Source organism: Columba livia, chromosome 2 (genome assembly GCF_036013475.1).
Source record: "Columba livia isolate bColLiv1 breed racing homer chromosome 2, bColLiv1.pat.W.v2, whole genome shotgun sequence".
Lineage (NCBI taxonomy): Eukaryota > Metazoa > Chordata > Aves > Columbiformes > Columbidae > Columba > Columba livia.
Genome location: NC_088603.1, coordinates 97,970,148 through 97,983,626, shown reverse-complemented (window position 1 = coordinate 97,983,626; position 13,479 = coordinate 97,970,148). Strand labels below are relative to the sequence as shown.

Here is a 13,479-nt window from a genome sequence, read left to right as displayed (position 1 = left end):
AAAACCAAAGATTTATTGAAAATAAACAAACAAACCCCCCAAAAGCCTTTAAAATACTGCAGATGAACCAAGTGCTCACCTTTCTCAGTAATTTACAGCAAAGTGGAAGAAGTTGGCATAACAGAGTCATCACATTCCTCGTTTTCAGAATGCACGCATCAACCTAAACAAGACAATTAGAGTAAGACCACTAATTACTTTTATTAGGAAATTGCTTAACTCATGAGATGAGTATCTGTTTCGAGCTTGAATACGTAATATTCTTCCTTCATATATCCCTTCTAATCAAAACATTTTTGCTTAGCTTTTTTGAATTTCTCTATGTACTATGTGAACAGCAGCAGCATCACTTCTGTTACCCAAGACTTGAGTTAGAAGGGAATGACACACGTGCCAGGAGAAGGAACTGATATTAATATAATATTAAAAGGTAATAGAAGTGTCTTGGGAAGGAGCTCTTACTGAGTATGATTCTTCAGGGTTTTCTTTTTGTTTTATGTCCTGTCAGCATCATTTCAAAAGCCACGCATTCTGTAAGCTTTACCTCGATATGAGTTACACTAAAGTTACCTACATCTTAAAAGCATTTGAGTTTATGCCTCAAGTGTAACACTCAGCACAGGTCACAAGCCTGGGTCCTGAAGAACCCTCGATAGTCTGTTACCACGATGTAGTGATACATCACCCTGTATAAACATTTAGTATTCCCATTTAGTTTAGCTGGAGAGTGTCAAAACAAACCCAGCAGTAGCCCTGAGGTGCTCAGTTTGGTTTGGAGTGGCTTGGATGCTCCAGCCAGTTTCAGTCTCTGATGGAAAACTGAAATATCTTTTCTGTAGCTCATTGGAAGCAAACATCCAGGTGCACAGAAACGGTCTTGCGGACATTCGTCATATTGCTCGTCAGGTATACTTATTGTTCCTCAATAAGGTTTGCAGATCTACGTATTGTGGTAACAATGACAAAACTTTTATGGGAGCTCTGTGGATATTTACTTGTAACAAATATGGACAATATCAGAATAAACTCTGGGCAGTCTGATAACAGACTCTCTACCCACTGAGAAGCAAGCATGTGTTTCAGTAATGGAGTCTTTGGGGTTTGGAACTGTTTATGTTGAGCATGAATAAGAACAGAATAACAATAACTATTACAGTGGTGGAAATACAAATTAACTTCATTAGTATTTTGATCATTGAGGTCCTTTCTCAATGAGGTACAATTAATTACAGTTCATATTTCTCCGAATGAAGAACCTGAGACAAGAGAGTGTGGTAAATGGCTTGGATTACAGCTACCAGGGATGTCCCAATAGACAAAACATTTTCAGCAAGAGGAACAGCTCTTACTGTTCTTCCTCTACACTTTGCACATCAGCTTCTCAAAACATGTTAAGTGCAGAACAGAACTTCGAGTTGAAGTAAATTCCTCTTCTACATAAGGAACAGCAACAATGACATATTGGATAGCAAAGAAATGTTTGCAGAGCAGCATAAAAGTTTGAACTTATTGATTTTTATGGTCCTCTGTCAATCCAAGAAGTTCAGCTGTCATGATCTGATTCATATTTTACCAGGAGCATAAATTAGTAAGTTACTATATTTGAAAACAAGTTAGGTCTTCTTTTCAGGAATATATAGATTTTCTACCTTACCTTTGTAAATGTAGCACTTTTACCCTGAACAGAAGCTTTAGCTGTTATCTGGAGCTGCTTGCACATAGCCATCAGCTTTTCAGCCTCCAACAGAAGCAAAGGTTTGTCATCATTGTGCACCTGAAACGTGTTTCAAGAAGACAAAACCACCCTGTGTTAAGACTTCAACATTACGTCAATGGAGGAGATAACAAAACCAGCTTTTAAGCTGTTTTAGAGGTTGTACCTCACCTGGTCAGAAAAGGCCTGAAGAGCTGCAGCAAGCTTTGTGCCCTCTGTAGCAAAAATCTGGAAGGGGGAGAAAGCATGTAAGAAAATGAACTACAAAGGAAGATTAGGCTCTTTTTCCTTGTTGTTTTAATAAACAGTGTGCTATGAAATAAAAAGGTGGCATGAAATACTTGTGATAGTCGTATACATTTATAATTTAAAAGTCAGCAGTTTGCAGTGACTTCTGAAACAACGCTATGAATTGTCTTTCTCCCAGCTAAGCCAACTTTAGAGGCTTTCCGTTTACATGTTAAAAAATGACTTCTAATTAGTTTTTGCACTGTAGCAGCTCACAGGAGTTTTGTGGGTAGATGACACTTGCCACACTTGTTTATTGTCCTGACAAAGATAACGGGTCTCCTGTTGACCACAGGCATCTGTCTGGGAAATATCAGCCCACATTCCTTCATTTGGCCTCTTGTCTTTTGTTTGTATTATTCAAATTCTTACATCTTCTTTCTTTCCCATGAAAATACAGCAGCGCAGACTAGGATGGACTAAGTGACACAAGGAGTACTACTAATGCACTGAAGTCCACTGTAGTTGCCATAATGTCACTTTGCCATTCCCAGCTACTGCTAGAACACCGAAATGTTATTTTTCAGGAAGTACATATCAGAGTTAGGCTGCTTCAAAACTACAGCTGCCAGTCAGCTCATGGTACACTGTACTTGTGTGTAAGGAATAGAGAGTTAAGTTCCAATTTGTTCTTCACTCAGAATTCCTATTTTGTTCAAAATGTGTTACCTCTGCTTGATGAAATAAATCTTGAGTAGTTTTCAGAAGTCCTTCTCCTCTGTGGGGAATAATGAAAACATAGTGTATGCCACGTATATACTGCAGATTATTTTGCCTGCTGCTTGCACTACTTACAGTACCTCTCTCTCTCACCCCCATTCACACCACTGAACTGTAAAATATCACTCTTTTAGAAGATACTATGAACAACAATAATTTACTACAGGAACTACATTTCAGAATATTATATAAACACCTCAGTGGCTAGGGCAGTACTGAGAAATCAAAGATGGTTCAGTTCTCATCAGCTGAGCCAGGACAGAAATCAGTATCTCTGGCATTCTGACTATTATTGGAGTACTAGGGAAGAAAAATCTCAACTCCTATACAAAATCCCCTAAATTACTCAAATAAGAGAGCTGACATTACATTGGCAAGTTTCAGAAGACCACCCAAGAGTACAGCAAATATCAGCAACTCTAATCCACAGTTTTATACCTGTGCTTTAATTCCCTTAATTTTTAAAGTATTTATGAACACACTTAAAATGTTTTCTGTACTCCAGAGACATTTAAATAGCTGTTCTGCAACAAAACATATGTTTAGCACTTAAAAACCCCCTAATTTTATTACTAAACAGTTTAGAAATTTAATACATTTTATAAAGTGTAACGACAGAAATTAAAGTTCCTTTCTGAATGTGTCCCAATCATTATACTCTGCAAATTAAATAGTCTTATTTCTTACTAACACTGTTAGTGCTCTTCTCCCCACCTAAACATGCTGCTACAGTGTAATTACCTGGTAAATAAATACATGGAGTAGGCCATACTTGACATGCCTTGTCCATGTTGCACGATCTCATTCTCTTGATCCTCCCATTTCTCTGTCTCAGAATCCACATCAGATGTGAGGAGATGCAATTCTAATCCAAGTTTTGCAATTTTTGCCTGTTCCTTTAAACGGTAACCATATTTATGGCACTTGAAAATACATTATTCAGACAAAAGAAGAATAAAAAAAAACTACTAAAATTATGACATCTTACCTCAGTGTCTAGTTTGACCGGCTTTAATGCTTTCAGATTTGCATTATGCTTCTGTTTCAAACAAAAAGTAATATTTTTTAAATAAAAGGAATTAGGAATAATTTTACTAACAAATCATAAGAGGTGGCTGTATACTCAGACGTAGACTTTGCAGGAGAATTCCAGTGGTTCAGACAAACTTCTCGGTAGAAGCTGAGAATCTGTTCTGAGCTGCCTGTCCTGCAATGGCACGTGCCAAGAGGGTCTGTACCCACACACACCCCAAAGTTTTGTGGAAAAAACCTTCCACAGTTCTCAGACTCCACCTCCCCATGCAGTACCATCTCTTCCCCTTACCCTCTAAATCCTCAATCATGCTTATGACTAAATAAACCATCTTAGTCAATTACTACTGCACTGACTTTTCCATCAAAGCTAATGCTGATGTAAGAGGCACTTGGAAGTTGATTTAGCTAGCAGCAAATTGGTCTAGGGTATAACCCACGTAAATGCTGGTGTGACGATTGTAGCAGATTATTCTGTCTAATTTTGCTGAAGCAGCTGGCAACAAATACTGCATTTCCTTCTTATAACACCATGACCTATCCAAAATACCAGTCTGGCAGCAAGTCAAATCTTGGCTCAGATTAAACAATAATTCCTGTGTGATCTGCTCTGGGTGAGCCTGCTTTTAGCAGATGGGTTGGACTAGATGATCTCCAGAGGTCCCTTCCAACCCCAACCACTCTGTGATTCTGTAATAATTAGTGGTACTGATGTGAGTGGAGTACCTGGCAAGGCACAGCTTGCCAGCTGCACAACACACACAGTAACACGTGATTTGTTTCAAATCAATTTGCATGCAGACAGCAGCAGTTCCTGCCTTTAACTTCATGTGCTGGTGCTGTCACTGTGCGACAGCAGCAAAACCCAACAGACAGGGGAACCACCAGCCACTTTCACAAACTGCAGTGGAGCGCAGGGGAATGGGAAGTACAAAGTTGGTGCCGTAACTTGGAGAGGTGGGAGCCACTGGAAGAGGCTGGATGATAACAGTGCAGGACTGAGATCCCCGTCTGAGAATCTGAAATCAGCTGTTATTCTTTAGTGGGAGTACTTGGGCAATTTAAGCTCAGTAATGCCCACGGGGGGGAAAGAAATGCTGTTCATTGTGAACAGCAGCAGAAATAACCTCCAGGCACAGTCTCCATCTCTCGCTTCAAGAGTCTGAGCAAAAATGAAGTGCTACTATTGAAGTTCCTACTGCAATTTGCAGCTTTCATGCCATCTGTCTTTTCCCATCTCAAAATTTTGAAATATTCTGAATCTTATGAAGGTCTACCCAGACTGGACACCATAATTCTACCTATATATTAGAATGCTGATCTCTTATTAAAAGATGTAGCAAAAAGTCTGATACTCCTAATTGTAATTTGTTTGACCACAATGCATATTAGAGATGCAATTCAAGAAATACTGGCTTTAAGGCAGAGTCTTAAGAAAGGAACATAAAGCCTAACTAGATTGGTATGTAAATACAAATTTTGGGCTACAAGGTATGGCACATACTTAAGCTGCTGAGTGAAGGGTATTCAAGAAAACCAGCACTTTAGCACAGGTAAGTTTTTCTAACCAGAAATAACTGAAGAAACCACAGGATGTTGTCAGATTTCAAGTTTTTTCCACTCTGGCGTTCACTCACACTACTTGAATAGGAAAATTGGTAAAACTCAGATAAAGCAGTTACTGTGCTTTTAAAACATGATTTGATATCTAATACTATAGAGAAAACTGTACCTGTGCATTGAGCACAGACCTGAATCATCACTACTGCTCTGTCCTCAACTGTGGCATGGGCTGGGAGGGCACTCATTACCAGCAAACAGCACAGTTGCAATTAAACATATGTAACAACATATGTAATGTAATTAGATGGCCAGCAACAGCGCGGCTTCTGTGCAGGGACAGCGTGGGCATCAGCCGGGCAGAGCAGAGCTCTGTGAGGGCAGTAGGGAGAGAAAGGGCAGTAGCCAAAGTCACAGCACTGGGAAGAGAGGCAGGACCAAGGGTTAACGCATCAGTTCTGCAAAGTAATTACTCTGTGGACAAACTTATGGTCTTATGGTCACAATCTGTATTTCCTGTCTGCTTCCAAACTCTCTGTTAATCATAACTCCCCCAAATCTATGCATCTGGCAGAATTCTAAAGAAGGCAGCAACCTTTCAAATGACAACAAAGCAGAACTGTTTAAATCCTGAGAATAAAGTTTTTAATGGAAGTATTTTTAAAAGGCACATGAATCAGTAAGTGGGAATCTGACTTCAAACATCTTTATATTTTGGCTGAAGTCCAGAAGCTATGTAGCTTAGTCAAACCAGTGAGGGAAAAAACTCTATCAAAAGTTACTGAAACGATCTATTTTCCAGCTGCAGTATTTAGGTCCATAACCATGAAATTCACCCATGCTCACCCAGCCTAACATTATAAGCCATTTAAATCTGCAGATTTGATTTATAATGTATAACATTTTCTCTTTTCCTTTTCATTAAGGGTCAGAAGCAATACACTGTTTGAAGCTGCAGAATTGCGTAACAGCAGACATGGAGACGTGATCATTTGATACCCAAACTCCTCAGTGCTACAGGTTAAGGAAAAAGTGAGGAGAGAAAGAGACATGCTGGAGTTCACTGTGCCTTCTGAGATAATTCTTCCCCTTCTTCCTACCCATGAGAGGATTCAGCATGTAGCAAGTGAATCAAATGACACTTACATGATACCAACAGGGTTTAGGAGGTTTCCTAACGTACAGATGCTCTCAGAAACAATATAGTATCAATTATAATCAGCTAAGAATATTAATTGCCTCACAACTAAACCTGGACATTTGGTGCAGCTTTTTTCTCTGCATTAAAAACATTGAAGATCAAAGAAGGAAAAAATAACCAGTTACTTAAGACCCTACAATAGGCTCAAACGTGTCCATTTGTTCCAAGTAGGTCAACTCCGGCAACAACATTAAAAAATCAGATTATGAAGACGTACTTTAATTATATTGCAACGTATTCTTACTGTTTATATAGTAACAATGCACTTTTTATTATGTAGCATGACAGTCCAGTACACGGTAAAAAAAGGTCATGTTAATGTACAGGAATTAAAGCTCACGTACAATCAAAGCGATTAGAGCATATTCTGTAACTAGTTACCCTAGTTTTCCATATGTTTGTTATTCACTTAATAAATTGACAGAGCTTGATATTTTCTGTCAGCTGTCCAGTCAGGATGCACGTTACCAAGATATTGTTATGTCCCCATCAATGTACAATGCAGAAAGAAGTCAATTAGTTAACAGCAGATTTAAAGTAAATAAAACAATCCCAAAAGTAACTTACCCCTGGTCTGGGCAGTGACAGGTAGACACGCTTCTCTCCTATGGAGAACACACACATTTACACCAAACATTTGTATGTAGATTTTAATCAATGGGATCACATGCCTTATTTCACCCTTCCTTAAGTTGCAATAATATAAAAACTAATCGCTTACCTGTAATTCCTCCTCTCTGAATATTGCAGAGGGTTGCTTCTCTGTCTCGTGCTTCCATAGAGAGACGAGACAAGCCAAGAACTCTGTACTGTTCAGATTTTAGCAGCTGGCGCTTAAGAACGCTCCTCTGAACAGTTTCCCTCAGTAAGATTTCTAGTTCCCTGCACGCAACCCGCAAACGAGTAAAGGAATTCTCTTCAGTGACTGAGCAGCTATCGCTACATGCGTTCATTTTTTTGCAAAGTACAGAACATACAATGGCAGTTCCGCCTAAGGCTTTTCTTGGCATAGGTTGCACAGCATAAAATTTGGGGTTGGCAACACCACTAGTGAGCAATACCTGGGTATGTTTTTCTAAGTAATACCGCTACAACCCTCATGTTGCACTATACTGTACATATCCCATGTGCACTGTATTTTATAAAGTTCTATAGCATCTTACACACTTACTGAATTATTTCTTATATCCCCAGGAGCCTCAGATATTCCAAGTCTGAGCAAAACAAATGGAGAAAAAACAATAATCCTTTTAGGTGTTGACTAAAAGTGGGTAAGAAGAGTTTATTGGCAAGAGGAAACAGTGCCTGGGCTAATAACCTAGGATTAGAGCTGCAGCTACCAAAAGACTTAATTATCGATGAAGACTTGCATTTATGATAATCGATTCAGGAGAGGAAAGATTCATGATTTTTCAAAAATATGCTCTTTATCTCCTGACACCACAGAAAGATCATGAGTTCCATGTCTAGGCAACTTACTCTCAAAAAGCAAATTTCATTAAGTTCACAAGCATCCCTGAACCCTCTTGGTATGTATGAAAAACGGAATTATTCCTTTCTAATATAATTTCTTCCTTCCCCTACCCAGTTTTGTGGAAATTGAAATGAGCTATCAAGGGCACAAGCTGCTTAACTATTTTGTTCAGAATGCAGAGCTATTCAGATTCTAATTGCCCAAACATGCATTCAAGCAATACTTCTCACTAAAGACTGAAATAAATTATGAGAAGTGATTTACAACATCCTATGAATCAAAACATCAGCTAAAGGGCATGTAAGAAAGCATGTAAGATGCACCAAGAACAAAAGCTAACTTGTAAGTTTAAAATGCTATGGTATAAAAGATCTCCTTGGTGCTACGTAAAAACCTGTTGTACTATGTTTAAAAGGAAAAAAAAAAGTTCAAACTCAGAAAGCTTTGACATAACAAATGGAATACAAATGCATATGGAGAGGATGTGCTACTCACATACTACAAGGTGAGCACTCACAGTTATGGAAACCAAATGGAAAGAGGTAGTAAACAGAAATAAGAAAAAAATATGTATTTTTTTCTCTTCAAGCAATTCTCATTATTTGGCTTTGCAAGGCTTCATTGCTCACTATATTCAGGAAGAGGAAAGATCTCACTATTTGTCTATTGGAACATTAAAAAAACCCAAGAAAACAAAACAAAACAAACCCACACACACAAAAAACCCCACCTCACCGGACCACTGATGCCAGACCTTTGCAGATCAACTCAGGTCAGAGATAATCCTACTTCATCAGAAAATATTTACTTACATTGGTATAACCACAGAATTTATATTTGATTCCATTAACAGAATATGCATATATATTTTTTCAGGCATTTAATTTCCTTAGTTTGTAAGTCAGATCTTTGCCATAATAGCAAAAGACTTTTTGACATATTATGACGTTCTTTTTATTTATTCCTGTCTGCCTTTTTTTCCCAATGTGTTTGCTCTAACATGCTTTTCCATTTTTATTTTTTAAATTGAAAATTAATTTTTATTATTTCATCCTCTTTGTCTTCCAGTTTTCCACTTTCTAGTAGTTCCAGCCACATTTTTCCTTCCAAAATGTCTCTTACTTCAACTTCTAAAGCCTGTTTTTTATCTCTGTCCTTATCTGAGACTAGGACAGCTGCATCCCTGCTTCACCCTTCTTTCTAGAACTTTAATCTCTAATTCTGAAATTCTGATCTGTTTCCCCTGTTCATCAACTATGTCCCTTCCAAATCCTCATAGTCATTTAACTCCTCTCAAGGCAAGGGGACAAAACAGAAAAAGAGGAGAGAAAAGGTTATCTTCAACAATCGTTCTAATATTTCTGATAAAAATACAAGGGAGCAAACAGAGGACTATTCACGTTCTTCCCAAACATGTTAAAAACAAAAAGTTCGAAGGAAAAAAGAGATTGGCTAACTCCTGACAGATTGGATCAATGAAAAGTATGTTCATTAGGTGATCATCTCAAAGTGCAAGAGCCTTCGAGTTAAGTATCACTCTTAAACTAGTCCTTTTCAGCTCCCTGCAGTCCGTGGAGAGCACAGAATCACAGAATGTCCCGAGTTGGAAGGGACCCACAAGGATCAAGGAGTCCAACTCCCGCCCCTGCATGTGACAACCCCACAGTTCACACCATGTGTCTGAGGGCGTTGTCCAGTCTCTTCTTGAACACTGTCAGGCTTGAGGCCGTGACACCTCCCTGGGGAGCCTGTTCCAGTGCTCCACCACCCTCTGGGGGAAGAACCTTCTCCTCATGTCCAACCTGAACCTCCCCTGGCACATCTTCCCGCCATTCCCTCTGTCCTGTCACTGGTCACCAGAGAGAAAAGCTCAGTGCCTGCCCCTCCTCCTCCCCTTGTGAGGAAGCTGTAGCCGCCATGAGGTCTCCTCTTCTCCAGGCTGAACAAACCAAGTGACTTTAGCTGCCTCTTGTATAGCTTCCCCTCCAAACCCTTCACCAACTTCATAGCCCTCTTCTGGACACTCTCCAGTAGATTTATATCTTTTTTTTTATCCTGTGGCACCAGAGCTGCACCCAGTGCTCCAGGTGAGGCCGCACCAGTGCGGAGCAGAGCGGGACAATCACTCCAGCAGCTGCCCCACATCTCCCAGCTGAGAGGATCCCAGCCCTCTCCTCAGCCCAGACCAGCCACCCAACATTTCAAAGCCCAGCATGGTGCAGAATGTGCCTCCTCACTGTTGGATTAAATAGTGGTTTAGCATTAAGCAGAAGAAGTGCAGCTCTCCCTCACTGTACAGTTCTGTGCAACACAGAGACATTTTCAAAATACATGTGAGGGTTACGTGCTCTCGTGTGCTCACCAACCTCCCCCAGCCCCACAGCTGTGTGAACCCCACTCCCCAAGACAAGCCCATTTCATTTGGGCATGATCTGGTGCCATTACATTAAAATTGAGTAAAATATTGCTCCATTTCCAAGCCAAATTTGGCTTTCTACCCAAGCAAGTTTTTAGCCTCTGTATGATAAATATCTAATTTGTTGATATAAAAGAAACACTTGATAAGGAGTTATGCAACTGCTCATAAAAAATAATAAGTATGAACAATATGAAGGTAGTATAATCAGAAAAATGCCTATTTTATTAGATGTGTCCAGCACATTTATTCACCATTCAAGTTTTACCTCTTAAACTGTATTCCGAACTCTTTAACAAAGCCAAACATTTAAATTAGTAGTACAAAAATACAAGCTTTTAAACTGAGGGGGGAAAAAAAAAAAAATATACCTTCTTACTGTAATTCTATTTTTTGTTACACACAATCACAATTCTACTAAGAATAAAGCACTTGTTACATTTTAGTCCGTAAAATAAAGACACTTTTACCAACCTTAAGACAAGTATCATGAGTTACGAGCAGAATAAAATCTTATAAAATATTGTGAAACTTCTTTATGTTTGGAGGCAAAAGTCTTGTGAGTGCCACTCATAATCTCTTCACAAGCAAATATTTTTATTTATTTATTGGGTCATCAGTAGTGTTTTCTAGGAGAAAAAAATGTTGAAAGTGGCAAGGTAACTTTAGGGTATTTTCTGGAAGCAAAAAGGTGGGGGTATCTGTATGAGTTTTTTTTCCCCTTTTTTTTTGACAAGGGTCCCTCTGAAGTCCAACAAGAGAAAACAAGCAAACAAAAAAAAAAGATTAGCCCATAATACAAAGGAATACTTTACAGAAGATGGGTGGATATAAGAGACCAAATTATTTCTAAGGAGATCACTGACAGTTAACATGAAATAATCCACACTCAGAGAGAAATCCCTTACTCAGTTGGGCCACGAGACAAGGCAAATGGAGACCTGATTCCCCAAGCATCGTTTTGGCAATACAAGACCTAATGCACCCAAGGCCATATGAAGAATACAAGCTACGATGACTGTATTACCAATAGTGGTATGAGAACACTTTGTGCTGAAGGAAAGGCTGAGGAAACAAGAGATGCTGACAAGAACAGACTCACGTGGCTGTGCCAAACCAGGGCAGATGTCCCCGCTGCCCCCAGGCCCACACATGCTACAGCCTCTGACATGCTCAGCAACACCGACCCCTTCTCTCCTCTCCTTCAAGCAATGACATTGGGTTGCCTTGGGAAATAGTGCTTTAAAGAAACTGGAAAGCACCACTTGTGGAAAATGTCTGTTACCTGCTGCCAAAAGCCACAAGAGAAAGTTACTGAGGACAGGAGAGACTGGGAATCTGTCTCAATGCTTCAAAAACTATTTGTTTGGAGAGCCAAGTATATGCTTTGCTGTGGCTGCATGATTCTCATCCTATTATTTTTAAATATAGGAATATATACATGTATACACACACATATATAAATATATATAAAGTTTACTATTCAACCCTGCTAGACCACTGTATGAATATGACAAACACCAGATAACTGCATGATCAGCCCTGTCAACTCCAAATTTATTGTAACACATTAATGCCAGAGTAATACCATATTTTAACTTGCATTATACAAAATTTAATGCTATGGTTTGAGAAAGTCAGTATATCCTTGGCTCCCAAAACAAACAAAAAACCCACTGAAAGTTAAGAGTCCCAGAAACACGATCTCTGATTGCTACACATATTTATATGGCGTTCCAGAGCAAGGTGGAAAAAAAGTAGGATAGCAACCAGGTATTTCTCAAATGCCTCAAATTCCCAATAACCGGCACTACACACAATTACTGTAAGCCCACTCGGAATTTCAAGATATGTTTTCTTTTTGTAAGTCTTTAGGCTCAGACACACATTCATCTAGCAACCAGCAGCAACAATATGAGATTTTACTGCCCTGTGGTTGGTTGTTTACTGCCCTCACAACAAAGCTGGCAGAAAAGAACTGCTTCCACAAAAACCTGATCAAGTACAGAAAATCAAACTGACAAAATAAACTCTAAAAAGGAAAAAAGGTCTCATGTTAATAGCAAGATGAAATATTATATCACTGATAAAGTGTCATCTAACCTGAATAAGGATTTACATTTTCTGTATCTTAGATACAAAATAAAAGAAGTCCCTGTATTTAACTAAATCTAAACTTTTAAACCTGAGTGATTTTCTTAAGAATACAAGACATTCAGCATTATTGTATATTACATTCTAGCTGTATGCAATTATACCTTAAAGACTGAAACAAACATGTAGCCACAAGAAGTATGACAGGCTACACTAAAGACGTCATCTGAAAAAAAAAATTGATAAAAACAAAAAACAAAATGGCTTCCATTTTTAAGGTAAATTACCCTATACTAAAAGTAAACACAGATTATTTTTTTTCCTTAAGATTCCAAGGTTTTCTTCTACATGTTGTACAAATACCAATAAACTTACCAACCAGAGAAAATATCCCAAGATTGTGCAGAGTCGTCAGAGATTCCATCCAGGAGAAAGGACAGCAGTTTAAAAATCAAATAACTACATTCACTACATTATGAAGTGAACACAAGGCAAGCTGATAGTATAGAATATATGCATATATATTTTTCCAGAAATACAGGAAATTAATTAAACATGTCACACAACTGAAGTTATATCTTGATTGTCACGAACTGTTATGTCTGAGAAAATCCAAAGGGTGGGATGAAAGCCCTACAGTCCTAATATTTGGACACTGCTGGCAAAGAGCTGTGTTAAATACTTTTGTGTCCTTTGAACAGTTCTATTTGGAACTAACTAACTGGAACTAATCACAGTGCAGAAAGTTGAACACAATTTTACACCAATCAGGCCTTTAAATTTTTTGGCTGTTTTTCTTTGAAAAAAATCCAATGAACACCCTAATTTGACACCTATACAAAAACAATATATTTGTGGATTGCCACCGAGATTCCACATTGCCATACGGGATGTGGAACTGTTTGCTGCACTCTTTAGGAAACAGTATTTCCTAAATCACACTCAAAATCCTTAGACTACAGGTTTTGAAAACTACATTT

The 13,479-nt window shown here is 38.6% G+C and overlaps 1 protein-coding gene across 2 annotated transcripts in view; it reads right to left on the bottom strand.

The window, feature by feature from the left end:
- CTNNAL1 (catenin alpha like 1) overlaps window positions 1–13,479 on the bottom strand; it is a 59,985-nt gene that overhangs the window by 1,593 nt on the left and 44,913 nt on the right. For both annotated transcript variants that reach the window (XM_065052927.1, XM_065052926.1), the window contains exons 12-18: window positions 7,083–7,120; window positions 3,711–3,761; window positions 3,464–3,618; window positions 2,672–2,720; window positions 1,886–1,942; window positions 1,655–1,774; window positions 80–163 (exon numbers count right to left, since the gene is read on the bottom strand). In XM_065052927.1, coding sequence (XP_064908999.1) covers window positions 80–163; window positions 1,655–1,774; window positions 1,886–1,942; window positions 2,672–2,720; window positions 3,464–3,618; window positions 3,711–3,761; window positions 7,083–7,120 — 554 coding nt within the window. The remainder of the gene's footprint in view (window positions 1–79; window positions 164–1,654; window positions 1,775–1,885; window positions 1,943–2,671; window positions 2,721–3,463; window positions 3,619–3,710; window positions 3,762–7,082; window positions 7,121–13,479) is intronic.